At 36.6% G+C, this 27,657-nt stretch overlaps 1 protein-coding gene across 2 annotated transcripts in view; it reads left to right on the top strand.

The window, feature by feature from the left end:
• The window catches only part of STXBP6 (syntaxin binding protein 6), a 118,711-nt gene that overhangs the window by 13,611 nt on the left and 77,443 nt on the right, over positions 1-27,657 (top strand). The window contains exon 2 of one of the 2 annotated variants that reach the window (XM_026664534.2): positions 16,704-16,886. The exons of the other annotated variant lie outside the window; for it this stretch is intronic. Coding sequence (XP_026520319.1) covers positions 16,733-16,886 — 154 coding nt within the window. The 5' untranslated portion in view covers positions 16,704-16,732. The remainder of the gene's footprint in view (positions 1-16,703; positions 16,887-27,657) is intronic. 2 annotated transcript variants of the gene reach the window in all.

Here is a 27,657-nt window from a genome sequence, read left to right as displayed (position 1 = left end):
TGTATCTGACATCTCCATGAAATGTCACAGTTGGCACATTATTTATGTATTAACCAGATATCTTCCTTGCCGCAATCCAGTGTCTCTCAGTGCCTTGCATAAAGCATAATACCAAATACAAATCAGTGTAATTTAACAACAAAATAATCCAAAACAAACAAGAAAACCTTTGTAGCTTCAGACTACTTCTATGTTGAGCAAACATGTTGAAATTCTTTAATTTTTTATTTGAATCTGTAAACCACTAAATTTCTCCTTCTTTTCCTCTCTCACAGACACATGCACAGCCAGTACTAGACACCAGTTGGATGTCTTCCAAAGTATGACCTCACACTTAATTCATATGAAGTTTTGGACAATAAAGTATATCTTCCCAAAAGATTATTTTCAAAAGATGTTGTTGTACACTGAGACATTGATTTTTATCAGACAATGGATCTTTCTGCCTTCTATGGAATAGCTTCTAGATTTCTGTGCCTATTCATTTAATATATGTACATATAGTACTAAGATAAAAAGGAATTAAAATAATTTTCTTCCTTTGCAGTTAGCAAATCATGTAATGCATCTGCTCTTCTTTTAGGCATTTGGGAAGCATAGTGGTCACTATGTTCGTGCTCTTATTCAAGATCAGTTACGCATGATTATTGAAAATTCATATTTTACTTCAGTGATGCGCAACCTTTGCAGCTTGGAAGCCCAGCTGGGGGGGAGGAGAGGAATTGGGCTCTGCGAGTGGTGGGCTGATGCATGCATGTGATACAGCCTTTGCATGAGGGGTGGGTTGACGTGCATGCACCCAGCTCAATTTGTACAAGCGGTGGGCTGGTGTGTGAAGTGCCCACTACCACGCCGCTCATGCAAGTTGAGCTGCATGCACATGCATGCATGTTCCAGCCAGCCACTCACATGGGCCAATATTCTGAATAGTCCATGGCCTGGTAGTAGCTAGTGGCCCAGGGGTGACTGATCTGTGAAGTTGCAGCTGGCACAGTCTCCCCACACCTGGTTCTGATCTGGATGCTCAGGCACCTGGCTTGTGATTACAGTGTCACAGTGAATTGCAATCATGTGATTGCCATTTATGCCATTGCAACCTTCTTTGTCAGCTTCCCACAAGCAAAGTCAATGACAAGGTTGACAAGACGGAAAGTCACAAGTCTGCGCCTCTAAGTCTGTTGCAAATATCTCATACTCTATAGTGTGAACCTGCCCTCAGTACTCCATAGTGTCCATCCATCCAGATATACTCATATAGTATTGCAGCAACCCCTTCACTTGCTCACTTCCCTTTCCAGCCAATCCATTCTTCCCACCAGCCTGCCTGCCTGCAGTACCCTCCCATCCCTGCCCACAAGCTCTTTAACCTGGGACTTCTGCCTCTTACCATTTAATAATGTGTTACAATGACAGACAGAACTGTTGGGATTGTTATTTCTAAGCAATGCATTCATATGATATTGTGCTTTATGATAGCATCACTTAGCGACAGCAATCCTTGTACCAATTGCTGTTGTAATCTGAGGATTATCATAAGCCAATAAAACCTTGGTTTTTTTAAAAAAGTATCAAATTTTCTTAGGTCGATTGGCTTCTTGTTTGTTGCAGTTTGCATTCTGATGTAGGACCATTTTGGAAAGAGTTTAAGAAGTCACAGCAAAAACTGCTTTGGATAATAAAGCAAGATGATGGCTTCATGCTTCTAATATTTACTTAGTGAATTATGCTCATGTGCTAATCTGTCATCATTTATTAGTCTTTCTCAATTGTTTGTATGAACTATTACTTCTGACCTACTGAATTCAGCTTCTGTGTCATACACTGTATGTGACTTGAGAAATAGCTGGATGCATTGTATCCACATGAAATCATATTCATTACTCATCAAAATATGCTGCAAGCAAAATACATCTACCTCATGACTGATGCAACAGAATGACCAAATATTCTGTAAACAATGTGTAAGTTAACAGCAGCTAAATCTAAGTATTGTATGGTCAGGCTTCCATTCCAACTTCATCTTCTTTAGAAGGATTTATTAACACCACTGTAGATAAAAGACATTCTGAGCCCTTTATTTAAAAATGAATAAGTTTAATGTCAATTGATTGCTGTCACCATAAATTCATGGAACGAAATAAGAATATTGTCTTCCCATGCTCATTGGGTTTCTTTAAACCGTTCCCTACCCTCATCCTTCAGAATAAGGAGATGCTTGAATTCTGTGTTGCAGTTGGGTTTTCCCCCATGTTTGGCTTCCTGCCATTTCTAGAAACTGAGATATTGGTGTTTTATCTCAGTTTCATGCTTGGGATGTTGGGAGAAAGCCAAGTAAATGCCATGGCTGTGATGCTTTAGTAGCATCTCACAAAGCAGTAATAGAAAAGGTACTTGCTCGTTATTCATTCTGCAGTGAAGAATCTTTCACACCATAGGAATAATATCTGTAATATAAAATGGTCTTTATTACATATGTGAACAATTATTCCTTTTTTTGCACATTATCCGTTTAAGTAATGGAATGATTTATAGATGATTCTATAAGTCCTCTTTTTAGTAACTTTACATTCTACGTTTATGTCCTGATCCTCTTAGTTTGTCTTGAAATACCTTTAACTGAAACTGAGCTTGGATGTGACTAGATAGATAAAAAAGAAACAGCTGCTATCTTTACTCTTGTTACTTCTTTAAATGTATTAGCCTTACAAAACACCCATAAAGGCATAAATAAAAATCCAGATACATGAAAAAACACATTTTATTATAGTGTCAGATGGTTCTCATGAAGCAGCTAAAATTCCTTTGGCTGTTCATTCCTTACTGCATTGTGTGAAAGAAGTAGCCTAGCTCATAAAGCAGAGATGGGTATGTATACATGTTTCAATATTCTTATAATTGTGTTGCACATTTCATGATATGAATTACATTTCATAAAGTTTTATTGTAAGAGTTAAGGTTATATCTGGCCACTATTGACTATCTTAACGAGAGAAATTTCTCATGCCTGAAATAAAATCTACAAGCAACGTGGAATCTTATTTGCTACATAATTCAATTTCTGATAAATATAGAATAGTTTTTCTTTAATGCAAAAATCTTACACTGTTAATAATTGTTCTTGATTGTATTTAACATTGCCTCTTATTTTGGAAACTGCTCTTATTCCACTATGTTCTTCCTTATTATGCTCACACAAAAATATCAGGGTTTTTAAATCAAAGCTTACTGCAAAAGTTATGATGGCCTACTTTGTATATACTATTAACATACAGTTGAACAATTGACATCCTGCACTACTTGAAAACAAATTTTTGGTAAAGCTGTCAACCAGGGTGGATAAAAATGATGATATTTTTTTTTGAAAAAATATCAGATTTTTTTAAAATTTAAACGTTATTTTTATCAAATTTATTTTAATATAGTTTTCTATTTAAGATACATTGATAATTTAGTTTATTCAGCATGAAATGGAGCTTAGTTATGTGGCTGCAATATTTACATTTTTGGTAAACTCATTCAGTGAATCCAAGCTCTGCAAGCTGAGATAACATGCACTGAATTGATGCATTCACACAATTTCACAGTAACCATGAGATAAATCATAAAACAAAGTTCAGGAATATTCCTTTATCCCATCGTTTTGCAAATCTATGTACATTACAAACTGTATGATTGTTTGAAGAGAGATGCATCTGTACCACCAGGCTCTAACTGTGAGGAGGAAGGGCAAGCAGTAAAAATGAAGGTGAAACCTTCTAAGCAGCTTATAAATAAAATATCAAAAAGCACCTTTCATTTCAGATCCATAATGGAAGCACCTGTTAGTGGGCATCCACTCATCTGCTGCCTGCCATGTCCCTCACCTTGTTGCGTCGCTACTGCATCACTAGCTATCCCATTAAAGTGAATGGGACTATTGGTGAACTGCAAGTCAGAGGAGGAACCACTGTGGGACAGAGATGATAGTTGCTCTTTAAAAATTATGATTTAAATCAAGTTGATTTAAATCAAGCCTTTTTACTAGTGATTTAAATCATAATTTAATGCAAGGGTCTTCAAATTTGGCAAGTTAAAGAGTTGCGGACTTCAACTCCAGAATTTCTGAGCTAACATGACTGGAGGAAGAATTCTGGGAATTGAAGTCCACAAGTCTTAAAGCTGTCAAGTTTGAAGCCCCCTGCTTTAATGGAACGGCTGATGATGTGGTAGTGTTACAACAAGGTGAGGGATGTGCTTTTCTAAAAAAAAATGTATTTAGCAAATTTATATGGCCGTCTAACTCACTGGACATGATTCTGGGCGATGAACAACTAGTAACAATTAAAACAACTATACTGCTGTGTAATTGAAACTATAATGTTTCTGTGAATTGCCTTGTTATCAGTTTGCAAAAGCAACAATGAACTGGCATCTTTGTGACTTTTAATATAGTGAGAATGTTTATATAAGACAAGAAATACAGTATGTAAATAGTTTTTGTGTGTGAAATGCTGATGGAGCTGCTGATGAAACATTTTCCAAGGTTTTAATGGTTAACCTTGCACTATGAATACTTTTTTTTCCTGTTTAAGTTCAAAACCATGGATTACAGCAACTTTCCTTACATTGTGTTAATGACTTTTCTTGCATAATAATGCAAGAGTACCACAATATTTCACCTTTTCCTGCATTTTGTAAAACCAGCTAGTAAAAAATGCAGTTTTATACAGTGGTGAATTATTGCTTTGTATTATGAAAGCTGCAATCTTATAAATTCTCTTTGAAACCCTCTTAGCAAATCCATTGTGGATGTAGGTAAAATAATGGTGTATGATCTGGGAGAGTCAGGTTTCAATCCAGCCACAGAAGCTCACTCAGAAATCTTTTGTGGAAATGATAATCACTTACTATATTGTCCATTACAGTACAGGTGGCAACTTCAGGGCATGCTGGGATATGTCCAGCTGAAAGTAGTGCAGCTGGTGATGACAAACTGCACTCAGTGAACTGTATCTATTCATGCTGCTTTGATCCAGCACTTTATATCCCATGTCACCCATCCAATTGAATCTAAAAACAGTATATGCCATGGTCAATTGGACTATGCAAAACCATTCATAAGGATTTATGAAGCAGGTAGAGTGCTCCTCTGAACATGTTTAAAGTTTAGAACCTCTGTCTAATAAAGACTTGGAAAAAACTGTTTTGAGCAGCTTAGCGCATTGGCCAGGTATATGTGAATATACAGATGGCAAACAGAAGTTCTCAAAGTAGCTGCTCCAAAACTTTGAGAGAATGTGGCTGCTGAACACTTTGATCCTCAGTGGGTGGGGGGATAGGGAAAAAAGCCTCCCTTGAAGGTTGTGCACACCTGCAATGACATGTGCCTGTTGCTATATTGACTAGGGTGAGAAAAAGTTGCAATAAATCATGGCCTAAGCACAAACCACAGAACAGCTCAATGGCAGATCTTAGAACCAGGTGAAGTTTTCAAGATGAAATCGCTGTATTTTTGTTCTAATTTTAATGCTAAATTCCTAGAACTTGTGTATTTTGTTTCAAACTTGTGGTTGAAACATTTGTAGATCCATACAGATTTCTGTATCATGGCAGGTAACTGATAATTAGATATTGTTGTCTTAAAAAAACCTAAGTAGGGTCAGACTTGGTTAGTACTTGGAAGGAGATATTCCTTGGCTATTAGGTATAAATCAGATAAAAAGTTAAAATCTTATCTGAGTTCAAGTGAGACATTGAGCAATTAAAAGAACCCTAATTTAAACATTGCATTGAAGACTTTCTGCACATGCCATAATTGTCACATTGGACAATTATAAATTGTCCAAATACTGGATTACAAGGAACTTTAAATATACTATATATCTGGATTGTTGCATCATTTGTATTTTTCAAAAACCCATAATAACAACAGTAACAGAATAAAATAAGAAAAGAAACAACAATAATAAAATCATCCCAGGGCTACAAGTTAAAAAAAAAAAAAGATCCTGAAGGTATAGCAACCATTTCCATTTAGTTGCCCAGAAAACTACAGGTACCACTAAGAGCCAAGGATGACTTCATATTCTACCTTTTTGTGTTCTATAATTTCTCAGAAGTAAGAGTTTAAGAAAAATTATTTGCAATCAAGTATATATAGGATTGTAACATGAGGCCAACATTTATATGATGTGCTTTATTATAGACTTAGTGAGTAAAACCGCTTTTCATAGATTTAATGCATCTTTTTTTTAATTCCCTCCCTCCTCCCAACCCCCTCAATTGCTGGTCTCTTTGGTACTTAATGTTAGGGATAACATTGTTTACCCTAACTGGTTTGGGTAAAAATAATAAATAAGTTATCATGTTTGTTGGTTGAAGTGTGTGTAACTTTAACTACAAGAATGTAATTAAGGGTGTGGTAGTAAAAGCACCATAAAAGAAGCAAGTCAATTGCAGCTCTCTCTCTCTGGCTTAATGCTCCCTAATTACTGGATGGATTGATGACTGCGTTTTTCCTTACTGGAACGGAGGAGAGAAAAGAGTGTTTATTTCTCAACGGAGAGAAGAGAAAATACGGACTGATTTATTGTAAGTGAACTGACATTGGCTATTCAACATGGACTTTGTAAATTGAGTGTCCTCGACTGGACGGACTGAAATGATACATGACTAATGGACCATTTATTTTGACTATGCTATAATTCCTAATGGAATAAACTATATTTTTGATAGCACAAGCGTATCTGCTTTTTACTGCGTGTTAACTAAAATACAAACTTATCTCACACATTTACCTGTCTGCCTATCTGACTACGCTACACATTCTGTTTAGTTTGTTTTCCTTAACACTCGTTGGGGAATTCAGGCTTAACACTGGTTATGGGCCCAGAGACTGCAAAGTCAGTTTAACTAGGATAAAAAACAGGTTTATGTAAAAAGTGAGATTTTGTGTTGTTACACGTTACAGTAAACAGACAGCTGTGTTTTTATTAATTATAGTTTTATATCCATATATTGAAACATGGCACAAGTCAGTCTACAAAGTTTGTCCCTTATATCCAAGCTGGATGGAACAAACTATGTTTCATGGTCTATGAAATGTAGTCTACTTCTATGAAAAGAAGGTCTGTGGAACATAATTGAAAACCCACCAAACGTAGAGGAATGGGATCCTGAAAAAGAGGAAGATAATCAAAAGATAGAAGACTTTAAACAGAAAAATGAACAAGCTCTTTGCATCATAGGACTAACACTATCTGATCAGCAACTTGTTCATATACAGGAGAGCAAACAGCTGTTGGGTGTTGGCAAAAACTGAAGAGGATTTATGTCCGAGATAACGTTGGTGCTCACATAAATCTAACACGGAAGCTTTTCCAGACGCATCTCCAAAAGAATGGTGATATGCTGAGTCATTTGAATACTATGAAAAGAATTTTTCAAGAACTGCACGAGAAGGAGCTTATTTTCTCTGAACTACACCAGGTCTACATAATTCTATCTTCATTAGACGAAAGTTTTGATGACTACGTAACTTCCCTTGAAATTTTACCTAAAGAAAGCCTAACTTTAACTGATATCACTGGCAGATTGATTGAAGAGGCCAGAAGAAGGCTTGAAAGAGATCAGTTAAGGAGGGAGCAACCTCAAAAGGAAGATAATGAACCTACTGCATACGCAATTAAAAAGTGTTTTAATTGTGGAGGAAGAGGACATTTGGCAAGATTTTGTAAGAAAGCAAAGCGCCAGATTGCAAGTCAGAATACTGGAAGTCATCAAAGAAAAAAATGAAAATTTTGAGTTAGCCATGTATAGTAATGGAGTTGTAAAAAATAATTTATGGGTGGTTGACAGTGGAGCATCCCGCTGTATAACAAATGATAACAAAAAAATTGTAAAAATGTCCATGAGTTCACAGCATATCTCATTGGCAAACGGATGGAAAATGAAAGCAAAAGGTGAAGGTATTGCACATTGTTCTTATATAAAAGAGAACATAAAAATGTTATATGTACCTCAACTTAAATTTAATTTGCTTTCAGTTAGAATGTTGGTTAGATTAGGATACGTAGTTACCTTTAGGGGAGACACTTGCTTAATTGAAAAATAAGGTAAGAAAATTACTGCATCTTTAAGAGGTGAATTGTATGTGTTAAATGATAATGGTTTAGAGATGGCTAACACGGTTTATGATAATAAGAAACCTCATGATGAATGTATTCACTTGTTACACCGATGGCTAGGTCATTTAAATTTTAAAATGATTAAGAGAACTGTTCAACTATCTAAAGGAATAAGTTTGAAACCTTGTAATAAGTATTTGCAATGTTCTGCTTGCAATCAAAGCAAAAGCAAAGTCATACCGGCAAATAGAGTTGATGGATTTACTACCAAAGAGCCTTTAGAGGTAGTATTTGCCGATATAATAGGTCCTAAAAAACCAAGTGTAGGTGGTGCTAGATACATATTAAGCATAATGGACCACTATTCTAGGTATGGTTTCTGTTTTCTAATGAAGAGAAAAACTGAAACGTATCTAAATTTCTTTAATTGGTTAAAATTTGCAGAGAGGAAAACTAAAAAGAAATTAGTAACTCTTATAACAGATAATGGTGCGGAATTTACAAATAATAAATTCCAGAGTAGACTTAGGATGGCAGGTATTCAACATAAAAAGTCTGCACCATATAGGCCTCAACATAATGCCTTTATAGAGAGACGAGGCCAAACACTGCAATCAATGGGACGGACTATGTTGTCTGATTCAGGATTACCTGACAATTTGTGGGGAGAAGCTATAATGTGTGGTAATCACATATTAAATAATGTTATTAATTCAACAACAGGTGAATTACCATTCACACTGTGGCATGGTAGGAAACCTGATTTAAGTTACATTCACACATTTGGTGCACCAGCATGGGTGCATATCCCTACACAACTCAGAAACAAAGGACAGCATAGAGCTAAAAGATTATTTTTTGGTGGATATCAATCAAACCATAGATCTTATAGATTCTGGGAACCAGGTACATCTAAAGTATACTGCAGTGCTAGTGCACAATTCCTAGAACATATAGGATGGAATAGATTAGAGCAAGATTCAGATAATGATGTAATTATAGAACCCTACAAGAGGCAGAAAGAAAAGACTAGTTATAAGAAAAGTCCAATTAAAGAAGAAGTCCACGAAGAGCAAATAGAACCAGAAGAAGAGGAAATAATTGATCAAGAAGAGATAGATAATCAAGAACAGGAAATAAAGGAAAGTCCACCTGTAAGTCCTGTAATACCTAGACGCACAACACGTATAACCAGACCACCTGAAAGGTATCAGGCAAGTATAGTTTGCCAAGTAAATAAAGTTCCTAATAGTATAGATGAACTTAGGATGTATCCTGTAAAGGATCAGGAGAATTTGGCAAAAGGCAATGGAAAAAGAGTTAAATTCATTAAAGGAAATGAAAGTATATGAAGATACTAAATTACCTCCAGGAGAAAAATCCATTGGGTGCAAATGGATATTCAAAGTAAAGACTGGAAATAATGGGACAGTTACTTATAAGGCTAGGTTAGTAGCTCAAGGATTTAATCAAAATGCATTTGATTATGATGAGGTATTTGCACCAAATTTAAAGGCTACAACTTTAAGAGCAGCATTAGTGTGGGCAGCTAAGAAGAATTATATAGTTAACCATTTAGACGTAGAAACTGCCTATCTACATGCACCATTGCAGCATACAATATATTTGAAAAAACCAGTTGGTATAAATGATAATAAAGCAAATAGCAATGATTGTTGGAAACTCAAAAAGAGTCTATATGGATTGAAACAATCTGGCTATGAATGGAACCAATATATTGTGAAAGAATTAAACAATATAGGGTTTAAATCTGGTTTAGCAGATCCATGTATGTTTAAAAGAGAAAATAATGGAACGGTGTCATTATTGTTATTATTTACAGATGATATTGCTTTGATTACTAAGACCAATAATGAAGCTACTGAGATTATTTCATTATTAGCCAAAAAGATAAAATTAAAGCATTTAGGTGAAATTAAAAAGTATCTAGGATTGACAATTAACAAAACCACTAATGGATTTAAGATATCTCAAGAAGATAAAATTTGCCAATTAATTAAAATGTATAAAATGGAACTTTGTAAGCCGGCAAAGACTCCAATGAGTCAGGAAGTTTGCCAAACTGATGCTCAAAGTCCCAAATTCAATAAGACCATCTATCAATCTTTGATTGGTAGCTTATCATATATAAGCAATTGGTCAAGGCCAGATATTGCTTATAGTGTTAATCAACTGGCACGATTTAATAATGATCCACATCAATGTCATTGGCAAGCATTAAAGAGAATTTTAAGATATCTTAAAGGAACAATGCACCATGCATTGTATCTAGAGCCAAAAGGTGATTTGATTCTTAGTGCCTATGCAGATGCAAGTTTTGCAACTGACATAAACACTAAAAAATCAACATCTGGGATGGCTATATTATTTGGTAAGACACTAATAGGGTGGAGGTCAATCAGACAACAGCATATCAGCTTGTCCACGATAGAAGCAGAATTTTCATGTCTGTCATTACTATGCACTGAGTTAATTCTGTACAAACAGTTATTATTAGACATGGGTATAACTGTTAAAGATTCCATTATTGTGTACGAGGACAACCAGGCAGCCATACAGTTAGCTACTAATATTGCTGTAAAGACTAGATCAAAGCATACTGATTTAAGATACTTAAATGTTAGAGAATCTGTGAAAAATGGTCTAATTAAACTAGAGTACTGCATGACGGAAGAAAACATTGCAGACCAGTTTACAAAAGCTCAAGGTGTAGTAAAATTTAAAGAGAGTTGTAACAATTATGATTTAAAGGTGTAAATGGTTATATTATTATAATATTATTATTATTACCCAAAAGGGGAGAATGTTAGGGATAACATTGTTTACCCTAACTGGTTTGGGTAAAAATAATAAATAAGTTATCATGGTTTGTTGGTTGAAGTGTGTGTAACTTTAACTACAAGAATGTAATTAAGGGTGTGGTAGTAAAAGCACCATAAAAGAAGCAAGTCAATTGCAGCTCTCTCTCTCTGGCTTAATGATCCCTAATTACTGGATGGATTGATGACTGCGTTTTTCCTTACTGGAACGGAGGAGAGAAAAGAGTGTTTATTTCTCAACGGAGAGAAGAGAAAATACGGACTGATTTATTGTAAGTGAACTGACATTGGCTATTCAACACGGACTTTGTAAATTGAGTATCCTCGACTGGACTGACTGAAATGATACATGACTAATGGACCGTTTATTTTGACTATGCTATAATTCCTAATGGAATAAACTATATTTTTGATAGCACAAGCGTATCTGCTTTTTACTGCGTGTTAACTAAAATACAAACTTATCTCACACATTTACCTGTCTGCCTATCTGACTACGCTACACATTCTGTTTAGTTTGTTTTCCTTAACACTCGTTGGGGAATTCAGGCTTAACACTTATGACATATGTAATGCCTTAAAACATATGTACTTAAGCAATTGTTTCCTGAAATGCTTAAAATATCTGGATGTTTACATACCCATGATTTTGAATGCATTGTGTTTACTTTCCAGTGGGAAAAAAAAGGGTTGGCTGAAATGCAAACATCTGGGCTTTCCTGGAAAGATATCAAGAGATAAGAGGAAAAAAGAGCAATGTATTTAAAACCAGTTGAATACTTTTTTGATACCACTGGAAGTGTAGCTTACTTCTTGTATATTTGTATGTTTCTTGCTGAGAAATGCCATGCTGTATTAAGGTTGCTATTGTAATTAGGTAGAACTTTATCTTTTCCATCAGCATGTGATGTACTTCCAAAAAGAGTCATTTGAAACAAATCAGTGGTGAATGAAAGGAAGGAAGGAAGGAAGGAAGGAAGGAAGGAAGGAAGGAAGGAAGGAAGGAAAGAAAGAAAGAAAGAAAGAAAGAAAGAAAGAAAGAAAGAAAGAAAGAAAGAAAGAAAGAAAGAAAGATAGATGATAGATAGATGATAGATAGATAGATAGATAGATATAAAGGGAGGACCCACTTTTGATAAAGCCATTCTGGGCAACAAAGTATTATGTCTAGAACAAGAAGCACCTGAGTAGCAATAAACTGGTTTTTTGTGCTGCTGTATCAAAAAATAAACAGATTCATAATGAAATTAATAAACTTTTTATGATTATTTTCATATCCTATGGCACTTTGCAAGCTTTCTAAAACAGGGGTCTCCAACCTTGGCAACTTTAAGCTTGGCAGACTTCAACTCCCAGAATTTCCCAGCCAGCTTTGGGGAATTCTGGGAGTTGAAGTGTGCCAGGCTTAAAGTTGCCAAGGTTGGAGACCCCTGTCCTAAAAGATGTATGTCAACTCGTAAAGCATTCCTAGCCAGTTCTTGAGATGCCATAGGCAGGAGGGAACAGAACTGATGGAGAAGCTCAGTTGCTATGACCAGAAGCACATTCCATGCATATTGCATGTATCCCATGTTACTAGAGCAAGCCGGAGAGGTGTGTTTTCTACAACCTGCAAAAGTGCTCCGTTGGCAAATGTGATTTATGACACACCCTCAGAGGAGGGGGGAAACAAGGTCATAGGTGGGCAGTAAATTATGTGGGGCAGAGCGAACTGCACTTGGGAAAGTGCCAACATGTTGCTCCTAATAAATAATTGGATTTCTTTTTAAACTTGGCTCGAGGCTCATGAATTAATTAGGGCATCCATCGGAACCCTGACAATGTATTTGGTTAACCTAGCTATCTAATAATATTTATGATTTGAGTGCTGTTACATTTCAAGGTGATCAATGGTTTCATTGCTAGGCACATCTGTTTAAATGTTGATAACAAATGAAAGAATGACCCAACATATTAGTAAAATAGGCAATACAGGTTGCTTAGAATGGAAGTGTGACTACAGTTTTGGATCAAATTGTACCAGAATAGCCTCTCCATGCCCATAGTTCCCACAACTCTTATGTTATGTGAAAGGGCTGAAGGAACTAAAAAGGTCTAAGAGATGGTAGAGAACTACTAGCAAAAGACAGGAGTTGAAAATGATTGAACAGCTGCTAGAACTGCTATTAGAGCCTGTCTCATGATGATAAGGGGGCAAAATGTAATTGTGCCTCCACAGATAGTGACTCAATGAATGTTTCAGATGACTTGATTCTTCCTTGAAAGAAATTATACTGAGATTGGGGGAGGGGGAGTCTCTGTAAGGAATATGCTGTCCATCTAGCAGATAAAGTTGCTCATATTTGGTCTAGATTGACCTTTGGCAGAACCAGTAGAGGTTATGGGAGCTAAGGCTGCCATACTTTGAGGGGAGTTTGATCTTGTTGGACCTAAGGAAATGAACAAGCAGTTGCAACTGCTAGCTCAGCCACATCTGTGTTAGATTTCTGCTCTTCCTGGCTGGTTAAGGCTGCCTGCATGATTGGGTCTGGTTAGTGATTAATTCTTTCTGAGGGAGAAAGTGGTCTTACTGGCTCTTAAGGAGGCCTTGATGAACCCTCTCCTCAAGGAACTTGACCTATCTCTCCTCAAGGAACTTGACCTATCTAATCAGGACAGTTTTTATCTGATCTCCAACCTTCCCTTTTTAAGGAAAGTTGTGGAGAAAGTAATCACTTCGTAGCTTCAAAAAACCCTGAATGAAGCAAATTATCTGGACTCTTTCAATCAGGATTTAAGATGTATTATGGAAAGACAGCAACATTGATTTCATTTTTAGATGCATTCTGGTGGGAGCTGTCTAGGAGTAATGCCATTCATTCTTATTCTTTCTGACCTCTCAGAGCCTTTGATACCATCAGTGATCATATCCTTCTGAATCAGTTCTAGGAGTTGGGCAGCACTGTATTCCATTGATTCTCCTGCTTCTTCAACTATTTATTCATGGTAACAGCTGTACCATGTTTCTTGCAATGCTTGTACATAGAATGGAATAGTTCACACACTTTTCTCTGGTACCATAGCCATTACCTCATGCTGGTGATTGCAATTTTGATAATTCTGATTTCTTGGTCATAGAAAACTTTAATATGGGGCTGTTTTCTAAATTACCCTATTCTGAAGCTCTAACTGTGGAAGCAAACTTACTGGAAGGAAATGTTTATGAAAACTTCTGTAATTGATGTTTTGTGCTGAGAAAGACCTGAATTTAATTAAAAATTAAAAGCCAATTAAAAAAAAAATTTGTTGTGCCATAATCAACCTCCTCATCTTGTCAGGAATTGCTAATTCCAGTTGAAGCCAGCCCTGAAAATTCTCCTCACTGTTCCCCAACAAATGTACCTATATATGGGGCAAGAGTAGTGCAAAGAACCTTTGAATATTGAATACTTGTTTATTAGTTTACTTTATCCCTTTTTATTATTTTTTATAAATAATTTTGTAAATAATCCAAGATAGACAATATACCTAATATTTCTTCATTCTGTTTTCCCTATAACAACAATCCTATGAGGTGGCTTGGGTTGAGAGAGTGTGACTGGCTCAGTGGCCCAAAATTACTCAGCCAGTTTTCATGCCTAAGGTGGGACTAGAATTCTAGCCTGGTGCCTTAATCAATATATCAAACTGATTCTGAAGATCCATATTGTAAGCAATGGAACATTCTTCTGTATATTAAGTATTTCAGCTTTCTTGAAAATCTACAAATAATCTAGGTGATGGTTTGAGTTTTCAACTTTATGAATCATGTTGAACACTTTTCAGTATAGTTCTTTAAAATCTATTTCAAATAACCATCAATAAAAGGCGATAAAGATAATATATACATGGCACTATACCTCAGTGAGTTGTAAACAGATTGGCACATATAACCATCTTGGGTCATAATGACCAATTTAGTCTTTTAGGTTAAATGTTTTAAAGCATTAGAAAAGTCACCACTCTTTCATCATGAATCCTTTTGGCTTAATGCTCATGTTCCCTAAGTCACATAGATTGATGCATCAGTAAAAATCAATAATTATGGTTTTTGCTAGGTCCCAGATTTGTCATTGTATTACAATAGAAAATCAAAGTATAGTTTCACAGAACCAGTGGTATTTCGAAGTGTACAAATTGTTCTGAGAAATTAATACCAAATAACAAAACCCCTGTTTAAGAGTTCCTTTCATGTATTCAGCTCAACATGAAAGGAACAGGGACAGGAAGGAAGAAAGCAGAGAAGGAAAGAAATGCAAATTAACAAACATCTCTTGGAAAGAAAGCTGGCTTGATTGATTTCACTTTCAACAGGACAGGCAGAAGAGTAATCAAACTTCAGTCCAAAGTTCAGAGTCGGGTTTGTCAGCCAGTCACAGATCAGAGTTCTGCAGGAATGCCACACCCCAAAGCAGGAAACAGTTGCTTTCAATAAAGAAGTATGGCTCCAGGCTGCTTTTTAAATCAGGCTGCAGCCAGCTGCCTTTAATCAAGAGAGCTACTCCTTTACTTGGCAAGGAGCTTCATTGAGTATCTTTGATCTATTCACTGGATACAAGGGGTTTGGAGGCCTTATCTCATCATCTGACTGCTCCAGCTGTTCTGATAGAGCCTGTGTTAGATTACTCTCAAGTGATTCATGACTTGATATCTCTTGAGGTGGACATTCCACTGGGTTAGTTGTATCAGGATTTTGGGGAGGATTTGCATTCCGGGCCATGACACTGGGTCTCATCAGGCTCACATGAGAATTTGACTCCTGAAATATTGGAAAAGGCTAATGTCAGAGGTCCAAGTAGTCCTCCCAACAATTTTACCTCCTCTGCAGAAAAGAATATCCTTGGATGTCTTCCTTTCAGTCAATCTCTGCTATTGATTGGATCAGAAAAATGTATATGGTAGAGCTCAAGAGTCCTTGAGCTGGATCTGCAGAAAGACAGATCCAAGGTATGAAATTATTATGAAAGCTTCTGTAGCTCTTTCTGGGTTTTCCATCATTCTCTCTGTTGCACATAAGAAGTGCCTCCACTGACAATCTTTAGTGCTTTACCTTCAAACATTTTGGAAGGGAGGCTGAGCAACAAGCTATACTTGGAGCACCACTATCCATGCATGGACATGGCTATCAAGATAGGTCTACCTCTTTTTCTGTTCTTCTTGTAGACATATTTTGCACTTTGTGCTTTTAATTAATATTTTTACTAAATACGCAGAGTAGCCTGAAATGAAATTTGATGCTTTTTACCAGTGGATCAGCCTACCAAGATTTCTATGAAGTTGCTCAGTTATGATTGTTCAAAGGTATTACATCTGAATTCACTTCATGTTTAGATACTCTGGAGGGGTTTATGCCATGTGTGAATGTTCAACATTTATTGCTAATATCTGGCCCTCTAATTTGCTAATTTCTCATATCATTGAATTGAAAACCCTTATTGCTTCATCTTTTACTGTAAACTATTTATTTTTTAAAAAAGGCCCTTCCCTTCAATATTAGCACTTACTTTCATCCTTTCATATTGAAGATAATAACCATCCAGGCAAGTTGTTCAAGCTGACTCTGAAGCTCTTTCTGTTGTTTAAAATGGCAGATTATTATAGACTTAAATAAGTTATTTGCTATTTTGGTTCTATGTGTGAATGCAAGTATGTACTTTTATTAGGGGGAGGGACAGAAAGCCAGTTTGTTATATAAATATTTCTTCAAAAATATAATACTTGCTGTACAAATTCATTTTAGGAACATCTTCCATCTGTATCTGATTTATAATGAGTGCCAAATCTGCTATCAATAAAGAGATTTTTGCACCACATGATGAAAGGATGCTGGGTGCAGTCCAAGTAAAAAGGAGAACGAAGAAAAAGATTCCTTTCCTGGCAACTGGGGGTCAGGGTGAATACTTAACCTACATTTGCTTGTCAGGTATGCAAATCATTTTGAAATCCAGCTATGCTTTCAGTTTGTTTGTAAAAATTGATTGATGTTGTCTGGATAAAAATAATGTGGCATCTTGAATTTTAATTAGACAATTAGATGAAAAATCAGAGCATAAACTTTCAGTATTCCTATATTTAAATTATAAAGGGAACGTATGGACAGAGTTATGTCATGTGATGGAGTCAGTAATATATTTATAGACTTTAAAATATTTCTCAATATTTGGCCATATTCTTCACAAGATCTATTCTTTCAGGCGTTAATGTGGCCTGAAAAGCCCTGGAACCACAGTGGTTAAAAGTGTAGTATTGCAAGCAAATTTGCCCACAGTCTGAAGTTCAATACTGACAGGGCTCAAGGTTGACTCAGTCTTCCATCCTTCCAAGGTTGGTAAAATGAAGAGCCAGATTGTTGGGGGGCAATATGGTATAAAGCACTATGAGGCTATACATAAGGCCAATTGTCATTGCTAATGTGCCAGTGAAAGAATGGACCTAGATTTTTGGTATTGCATAAAGAAATTTCTGTATGTATATTTCCTATGTTCTTAAAGGAGACATGATCATACAACATACCTGTAGATCAACCAAGAATTTTGGGTGCCTAAATAGACAAAAAAATGAGTTCATCCTATCTGCATGAATAGATGGCACAGGTATTCCTCAACCTACGACCATAATTGAGCCCAAAATTTCCATAATGGAAATAACCAATTTTCATAATGGTTATAAAGCAGGCCATCATGTGACTGGATAGGCACCTCTTTTGTGGCGGTTGTTAAGCAAATGCCATAGCCATTAAGCGAATCCATTGTTTGCTATGGGACATGTGTTGCTGGAAACTGGAAGTAAGGAACAGTTTCTGGCAAAAAACGTGTTGTAAATTGTGATCATCTGACCACAAGGCACTGCAAAGGCACCAAAAGGGATTGAGTTTGTAGATTGTATAGTAGGCAAATTCAAATGACCCAATGCAGTGTGCTGTTGAGATTTCCAGATTATAAATGATAAATTCCAACATTGTATTGTTGATTTTGTTTGTGTGTGTGCTAGTGTGCAACCTTTAAGCAACCGGACCATTACAGTATGTTCCACAGTATATTTAAATACATAGAGTACTCTATTGTATTGGTTTTGTTGGCTTGTTGAGTTTTAGTAAGTATGTGTTGTACATGGTTTCTACATGGTCTTTTTTGTTGTTGATAACTGGGTTTTTCTAGGTAGATTTGCAAGTTAAGAGTAGCTGACAATAGATGAAATTATCACTTTTGGAAAAAGCAAAGAAAGAATATTGCTTATCCTAATTCAAAAAGAGTGCAGGCAGTTTACTCTGATTTTTCCATATATTTCTAAGCTGTGAGGTTTACTGAATTGTCCATATCAAGGATATTTTCCTACCTTAAAGATGGAATTTTCTCCTCTGGCCCCTTTGCTATTGTTGAAATATGTATGTATTGAAGTTGTTAAAGCTCACTAACTTGTAAAACTATAATGGTAGAAGATTCTCCTCTACTTTTCTATACCAGTAATATTGAAAACTAAAATTTATATCTAAGCATACATTTAGGTAGTTAATAACATTTCATGCATTTGCTGCTCTGATGAATATCACTTCATTCCATTGCATCAGTGCTTATGTTGCTTGTAGTTTAAGCCTCATTGCTTTTTCCTAATCAATTTGTATTTAATCTTTCAAAAGCTTGGGGCTGCTAAATGTTTTTGGGAGACTTGGCTACCAAAGCAAAACAAAATCAAAGTTACCTTATCTACTTGTATACCCGTCAGCTTGACATCTGTGTACCAGGCAAGTCCTCATATTATTTTTCAGCACTTCTGGAAACTCTCAGATGTAGTTGCTTCAATTAAAAAGAGCCAATAAGAGTGATTTGCAAACAAATGATGCAGAACCAACTTTATCTTCTTCAGATTAATTTAATATATCAAGGGAATGAGATAGACAGTGTAACTGTATCTCAGAAAAGTCTTGGAGATATCTTATGTATCGTGATATCATCCTTAGCAAAACAAAAAAATACATGCCGGATCCTAGATGAACTTACAGTTGGCTGAATGACTATTCCAAATAAAGCTTGTTAATGGTTTCATTTCAGCACAATGGGACATAACAAGTAGAAGTCATTTTAGCAATGATTTTGATGAGAACGTGGAGGAAATATTTAACAAATTTGCAGATTACACAGCAAGAACAGAAAAATCTAGATAGGCTTCAGCAATGGACTGAAATTAACAGGGATAGAATTTAACAAGAAGAAATATAATGTTCTACATCAGGCAAGGAAGAATATATGTATACAATGGAATTAAAGGATGGAGAGTACCTGCCTTGGCAGATGTATATAGTTAAAGGGACTTTGGAGTTCTTGTTGTCCACATATTAACCAAGAGCCAGTATTGTTATGCATTAATTGTTCCACTTTACTCTGTCTTCAGGTCAGATCCTACTTGTAATATTGTGTTCATTTCTAGATGCCACCGCCATTCAGAAAGGAGAATTAGAGAAGTCACTCCCCAAGGTGGGCAGTCTGGAAACAAAGCCAATGAGAACCAGTTAAAGGATCTGGTGGATATATCTAACCTACAAAATATGATAACAGTCTTTAGCTATCTAAAGGGCAGTCATAAAGAAATGATTTTCTATTGTCCTGGAAGGCAGGACTAGAATAAGTGGGTTGTAACTACAAAGAGGGTGAGATTACAGGTCTAAAGAAACTTCTTAATGTATGAATTGTCAGTCAGAGGAATTGACTTCTGGACAGAGTGGTGGTGAGTTCTCTTTTGCTGAAGATCTTCAAACAGAAACTGCATGTCATTTGTTAGATATATTCTGGTAAATCCTAAACTGATTGGGGAACTTAAATAACAGCAAGGTCATTTCCAGATCTATGATTCTTTGATAGAATCTGCTCTGCTCTTAAGAACTCTGGCTCTTGACTAATTTTTCACCCAGTTTATGTTATGATCTTTTTTTAAATGACACTTCATTTTTATAAGCTCCTTTGTAGACTCACTTGAAGAGAAAAGAAATACCTTAAATGTAAAAATAATAGTATAAGTATAAACAATACATTAAATGGATACATATAAGAAAAATAAAAAGAATCAATAGGACAGGGACGGTAGGCACGATGGTGCGCTTATGCATGCCCCCTATAGACCTCTTAGGAAAGGGGTGAGGTCAATAGTAGACAGTCTAAGGTTAAAGTTTTTGGGGGTTTGGGGAAGAAACCACAGAGTTAGGTAGAATATTCCAGACATTGACTACTTAGTATGCTAATTGTTTCAAATTATATAGATTTATAGATTGTGTACCCAGTTCTAAGACAGGAGATTAACCCTAAAAAAGAACAAGTTGCCAAAGGTCTCTGTATTTAATGTGTATGTTTTCCACAAAAAAATATAGTGGTGCAATCTGTTGCATAAATTCTTTTACTTTATTTTATAGTGCTCATAATCTTCCCCAGTTACGAAGTACTTTGAATGGTATACACTACAGCATCAACAAACAGAAACTCAAAGACATAATAACAAAGAAGGCAGTCAGAATAATCATGGAAACAAAAACAGCAAATATAAAAGCCAAATAAAAGCCAAGATAGATAGCCACAGTTAGTCAGCTAGGACTGAAAGTGCTTTTAAATAAAACTATTTCAACAGGTTTCTGGGATTGCAACAAAGTGTGAGCTGTACTTTCTTCTGGAAAGAGTGTGCTGTTGTACAGAAGACTTGCCGTTTCATTCATGCTCTGGGACCTTAAAGATTAGAGGGAATTTTCAGCAGATGTGCTCTCCATGATCAGAATAGACATGCCAATTCAATTCTAGCACGGCATTGCCTGATGTATCCTGATGCTATTCTTTTTAGGGCATTAAAAATAATAGCCAGCACTTGGTCTTAGAAGCCTAGTGTCAGCTGGTGCTCCATTCAAAATCCAAGAAAGAAATACTTAGACTCCTTTGATCAGAGAAAAGATATCTTTTACTGGAAATCAAGTGGTAGCAACAAAAGAATTCTGAATCTGAGAAAATGGGCGCGTAAATCACATATACAAAGTAATGGCAACTTTCCCACCCCCAATAGTTCAAATGGTTCATCCAATTAAAAGTTGTGTATATCATCATGTGGGCATCTCCAGGTGGTGATGAGGCTTCTGTCCGTTGACCTTGACATAGTTTGATAAAAAGTTGCAGCTGCGCATAGCATAGAATAGAAACCTAAGCAAGAATGTACCCCCCAGTTTATACAGTTCTAGTTTGTAACACCTCCGGCTCACTTCCCATAACCATTCTCCCCATCCTCCCCCCCGTTACTTATGACAGCCAAAAGATGCAAAGCAAAAGGAGAAAATCTTGAAGGCTGACACCTAGTGGCAAACTAATGCCACAGCTTTAATATTAGTGATAATTCTTTAATCGACAGGGCTGTCTTACCTATGATCTCGTTTACCATGTTTTGTATCAGCTGCAGCTTCTAGGTTGTCCCCAAAACCAGTTTTGGTGACCTTCCAATATTTTAGTTGTAGTTTTTCTAATGGAAAGTAAACAGTAGTAGGATAAAAGAGGAAAGTTTATGATCAAGGAGAAAAAAAATATATGAGGAGGGAGAAAAGTTACTAAGCCATTTTTTTATCTTGATCGTGGCTGATTCTGGAAAAAGATTGGAAAGCTCTGGATCTGCAATTGTGAAATCTTATCACTTTCTAGGAAAGAAATTTGGAAAACCAGAGAAGACTAAAGCTTTACTTTTTAACTTATAAATTCATATTCTGCAGTTGAGCATTTGCCTTTTAAATATTTTTATAAATTTATTTTGGACATAGAGTTTGCTTTAGAAATCACCGCTACATGGTGAAAAAAAAAAATTAGATTTTGTTTTGCCATTTTGAAATGGTGCCCACAATTATGCATATATAATTTGTTAGTTATCAAATCAGTAGAGTAGCTTTTTTAATGCAAAAACTTAGCTGTCTCTCACCTATTAATTGGTTTCAGTCATAACATGAGTCATGAAAAACTAGCAGTATTCTATTCATGCTGTGAGCAGTATCTAGTTCAGTAGAGGTGGACTTAAGAACAGCAGAAAGAGACTGACTGCTGCTTGGAGGCACGTCAATCAAAACCTGTAGCACTTGCCAAAAAAATTTCTGTCATCATCATCCACTCTCACAGCTGATTAGCAGCAGGATATTCATTCACTGTTTAAGTATGCCTATTCTTAATTTGTCCTTACTGCGAAATTTAATTTTCTACTTCCCATTTGTCATGCTTATTAGAGGAAAGGAAATCTACATCTACAAAGATCAGGATCATGTAGGGAATGTTTTTTTGGGGGGGGGCGGGCGCTTGGACAATCTAGGAAGTGAAAGTTAGACTTTTGAAAAAAAAAAAAAAAAAAAGGACAAATAGAAAATTCAGGAGAATATTATCAATAATTAAAAAAACAAACAGATGGTTCGGAGAACAGTTGAGTCCAGAATTCCCAGCCAAGGCACAAAGCCTCTCATAACTTCTGGACACATTTTGCAAAGATCTAGCTCTTTGGAGAAATCTATGATGCTGAGAAAACTGGAAAAATTGAGCAGGATACTGGGCAGGAAGGTGGATGGACAGTTGTTCTGTCTCGCCTTTCCTCTTTCCCAAAAGATGAAAGAGTACAAACTCACCCAAACATAGGCAGGCAAGCTGGCTCGGACTTCACAGAGTTAATTCTTTGGAACTGATAATATTCTTGGCATTCCAACACGTCCTGCCTGCCAAGTCCGAACTGATAGCAAATAAAATTTTACTCACAGAAAATCACAAGGCAGTCCACAAAGAAAATCTGAAGTAAGGTTAAACTTTGTCCCGTGCAAAGTTTAAGGAGAAAACACCCCCCCCTTTTATCCCCTGTGGGGTGTGGCTCAATGACTCAGCTCACTCCCTGACCCTCCCATGCCTCCTACGTTGCTGCTCACGTTTCTCCCTACGACGCTGCTTAGGATCGAGCCAACACTCTTCCTCTTTACTCCCTGTCAGGGGCTGCTCCGATATGCCTTCCTCCTGATTAATCTCAGGCTGTTCCTCTTGGTTGTCTGGTGGAACCTGAGGCATTACCAGGGAGGAAGGTCCTGGGGAGGAAGGCATTCCCAGTTCCTCCTCCTCATCTTCCAGGTCCTCTTCCTCTGACAGCATAGGCTCGGGAATCGGGGCCACAACAGACAGTCATGAGTGGACTTGAAAGACCTGAAGGGCTGGATTTGGGATAGATCATCCTGGAGAAGGTCTACTATGTGACTTCTAAGAGTCAGAACTGACTTAATAGCGCATAATCTAAAGAAAATGAAATTCAAGTTTCAGTTTTGTGAAAATGCTGAGTTAGTCATCTTAAAGTCCAACTGTTTTTATAAGTTAATTCAGGTAAGTATGAAGCAAATACCTATGAATAATTGTCAAGGAATTTGGCCACATCCCTTGACTTGGAAGAAAGCAAAGTGCTATCCACTACACCTGAAACAGTTATGCTTTTCAAGCCAGTACAGAGGCTATTTTATTTGTAGACCCTGTATAAATTGGACTTTATGTGGTTATTTCTTGTGACCTAAAATTTAATACCCCTTTGTTTGATATTCAATAACTAGGATGGATCCCAATTTGGATCCTAGAAATAGCATATATGGCTCTGAATGTATGGGATAACCTTGTTTTTAATATCAGACTTGCCTCAGTTGTGATGGCCTTTTCATCACAATGTTTCATCAGAGTTCCGTGAAAAGCCTTCCCAGGATCATTTAAAAATTTCTCTTGAAATCTTGCATTTGCTCTGACTACCATTTTCTTTATAATAGTGATTTTAGTAAATATTTTGTTTAATGACTGAATTGCCTATCACAATTGTGATTGCTAAAAGAGGACTATCTACTATAAATAAATTCCCATATATCCTTCCTTCCTCCCTCCCTCCCTTTTCAAATGTCCCTCATACTCAGGCCTGTTTTTTCCATTATCACCATTCACTGAAGCATAACATGTAACTATAACCAACCTGTGGATTCCTATTTTTACACACACCAAGAACAGCCTAAGTGACATAGATTAATAACTTCTGACATATAGTTTAGTTATTCAGAATTAAATCTACAGCTTTAGTTCATGTATGTCTTCCACAATTACACTCCTGAAGATCAGGCCATTTCCATTCAGTTTTATTATAGCCTGCTGTTTTATTTTAGCTTCACAATCACAAAATATATGTTTTCTTTCATTCATTCCATTTGTTAATTCATGATCTGTACTATTTACGTTTTGTATAGTTCAAGTTTTAGATGTAAAGAATCTAAACCTAGGACTTGGCTTAATCAGCCTCTGTCCTGGTATCTATTAATCTTTAAATGGAAAGACATGAAATACTATCCATAAAGTAAAAAACTTAGATTTATTGAAAATCTGTTGTATAGCCAATCTCAGTTATCTGAGATGAAAATTTCTCTCAAATCTCCTTCCTTTCATAGACAAAATTAAGAATAGTTTGGTGTAATTTCTCCAATATTTTTTCAACCAGTATTTCTACCTATTATCTAATTTTCAGTAGCTTATGTCATTACCAATATTTCTGAGATTGTATTTACTCTGAATTACAATATTGTTAATATTATACATACTTGGTAATCATGGCTTAAGGATTATTGGAATTTTAAGAAGTCAATACTTGACTCAGCTATATTAAGCAATCCTGTCTTTAACATTCTGCTTTGTTTTGTTTTGTTTTTTAAGTTAATAACAATGGCGGCAGGGCTGCAGTTACAAAGGACATTGGATGAAGTGAGATTATTTGGATCCCATCCAATTGGGATTCACACCTGAGCATGGGATAAAAACTTTGTTGATCACTTTTCTGGATGATTGGTTGAAGGTGGTTGGTTCTGTTAAGTCTCTTCATTTCTATCCACAGTAGTATCCTTTTTTTATCACCTCTGAGGATTGACTTTCCTTTTTAGAGTGTTTCTGCTCCTTCTTCAGCAAGCAGTTCTATTCACTGTTGATAGGATAGTAGACATTAAGTCTTTGAGTATTTCATTGTGATGTGCCACAGGGCTCCTCTTTAACACCTTTATGAAGTTGCTAGGAGAGATGCATCACACTGGATTGAAATGGCATTAATATGTTGATGATACCCAATTATATATCATCATCCCAAGTCAAACAGAAGATCTACTGGAAGTCTTTAATACAGGACCTACAGGCTGTGAAAGACTAGATCAGTTATGGCTAATCTTTTCGGCACCAAGTGCCCAAAGAACTCACATATCCTCAAAATGCAATGCGTGCACATAGCATGCATGCGCACATGACCCCACACATATGCCCCACCCCCCGAGTATGCACACTCAGCCCCATGTGTGCACCCCGCTCCGGTGTATGTGCACCAGCTGGCCGGCTGGAGGCATGCATGTGGTGGAAGTGAGCTGGGACGACAGCCTGCGTGCCCAGAAAGAGCTCTGCATGCCACCTCTGGCACACGTGCCATAGGTTTCCCATCATGGGACTAGATGGCAGGAATGAAACTTCTCCCTGATTCCAGCAAATTGGAATTGTTAATGCAGATGTCTTCAGGTATAGAGTTACATGAAAAAACCTTGCATTTCCCTTACAGAGCAGGTTTGTAGTGTAGACGTTTTGTTAGATTCATGGTCCTCACAAATTTATTTATTATGCAAGGACAATATCTAAAGTAGTAATATTCCTGTCACTGATCGGAAGCATTTGTTCATGTTTTCATTAGAATCATCTAGTAACTGGACAAACACGTACCTACCATCTTGGTCTTTCTTTCATAATAGTTGTGTGATTTGTTTAATCTCTTTCATCACCTTGACAAGCATATTTTCTCCTAATCTATCATCTGCTCACATCCACATATTCAATGTGTGTGAGTTATATTAGTAAATGAGCTTAGTGATCAAAATTTTAAGGGAATATTTGTTTTTATTTGTCCCAGGATTGTTCAATTATTTTTATTAGTCCATGGTACTCCTTCTGTACCAGTTGCACAGCCATATAAATGTGTTTAATAAATACGAAATCCTTTTCACTACAAAGGTGACATTTATTGTTTATTGCATAATGACTGTCTATTTTCATACAGTTGGCAAAGCTGGTTCTTAGGTCACTAAACTGGAGCCTTCAGTTTCTTTAACATTTCTGATCTTAATCAGCTTCATATGAAGCTTTTATCAGCTTTTCTTTCTATATCCTTCAAGCATTTACCATGAATTGGCTTCTCTCAGTTGACAGATTGATTTTCTATTGTTTCTTTTCAGTACGTCGCTTTAGTTGTTTTCAAAAGCTTCCCTTAATTGACTTCTTCAACAAGCATTCTTCACTTTTCTTAATATATTCCATGCAAGCCTTTTTACTTCCTCCAAAAATTATGTCACCTGCAGGAGTCCTATCCCCTTGTTATTATTGTATTAGCTACCTGATTCATTACCTACCTTTTTAGAAACCATTCAATTCATTCAACATATTTTCTCCATGTCTAGTTCTTTTCTCCTTGATAAGAAATCCACTATACTAATTTTTCATTGGTGGTCTTGATGTTGAAGAAGAAGCTTTGAATCAACCCAATCAAGAAAGACTGTGTGAAATTACTGTATTGATTTCATAATAGATATATCTCCTTTTTCAATAAGTATCCTTGCATCTCCTTTTTCAATGTGTATACATACATACACCAATCTTTTCTGCTGTATTGGCCACATAGCTCTGTTTCATATTAGTTGGAATTTTATGTTGTGGCCCACCAGCGACTGACGGAGCTGGCAACAGAGTTGGACAGTAGTGAGGAGGTTGGGAAGGAACCTGGACCAGTCTTGGAGGCTGAGGAGGGTCCAGACAAGGGCTCTGCATTGGAGGCAGGGATGGGGCCAGGGCAGGCTGGCAGTCATCAGTTGCCTTCAGACTCAGACAGCAGTGAGGCGGGGGAGTGTCTGGAACCAGTTCCCAGCCTGCGCATGCGTAGGGCTACCAGAAGACAAGAACAAATGAGAAAGCAGGGTCGACTCAGGAGTAAGGCCACACCTCAGAGATGATTGGCCCCTCCCATAGGACATAAGAGGAGCGAATAGGACGTGAGCTTTTGCAGGAAGCAATTAGTTTGTCTGGTCAATTCAAGCTGTTAGACTCTGTGTCAAGTTTGCCCTTGCCCTGCGTTTGGCAATTAGTTTTCTGGCAGCATTCCAAGTGCGATAAAGACTGTGAAGCCTTGCAGGCTGTGAATGAATGTAATTCATACCCATGGAAATAAAAGAGGTTTTGCCGGGACTAAGATTGTGTTTTATACTTTCTAAGGAAGCTTAGGTCAGAACACTTTAACTGATGCTTCTCCTACAGGTTTGAACAGTCAATGAATATTTGATTTCAAAGTGCATATCCTATAGGTCCTGTGTTTTATTCTATAGAAAGTTCAGAACTATGTGCATGAAATTCTGCAAATCTGAAGGAAACAGTTTTGTTGGTTGAGGATCCATATCTTTTATCCTTTCTCCGTTATCATTCAGTCACAGCATAGTTCTCATATAATTTAGCAAAAGTTCATGGAATATGAGTTTTGTTCTGGAATTTACTTTGTGATGTGCAAATACCTAAGTTATAAATTAGTGCTGTGTTGAGTCCAGAGTAATGTAATGAAAAAGGCACAATATATGTGGAAAAGGCTTGCTCTTTTATTAAAGGTCATTTTTGGATCCTAGACAGGGATTTATA

This window comes from Notechis scutatus, chromosome 1 (assembly GCF_049901735.1).
Source record: "Notechis scutatus isolate UNSWTSFEM ecotype Mainland chromosome 1, rNotScu1.2, whole genome shotgun sequence".
Classification (NCBI taxonomy): Eukaryota; Metazoa; Chordata; class Lepidosauria; order Squamata; family Elapidae; genus Notechis; species Notechis scutatus.
The sequence above is the reverse complement of the archived record's forward strand: the minus strand, read 5'-3'. Positions and strand labels throughout refer to the sequence as shown.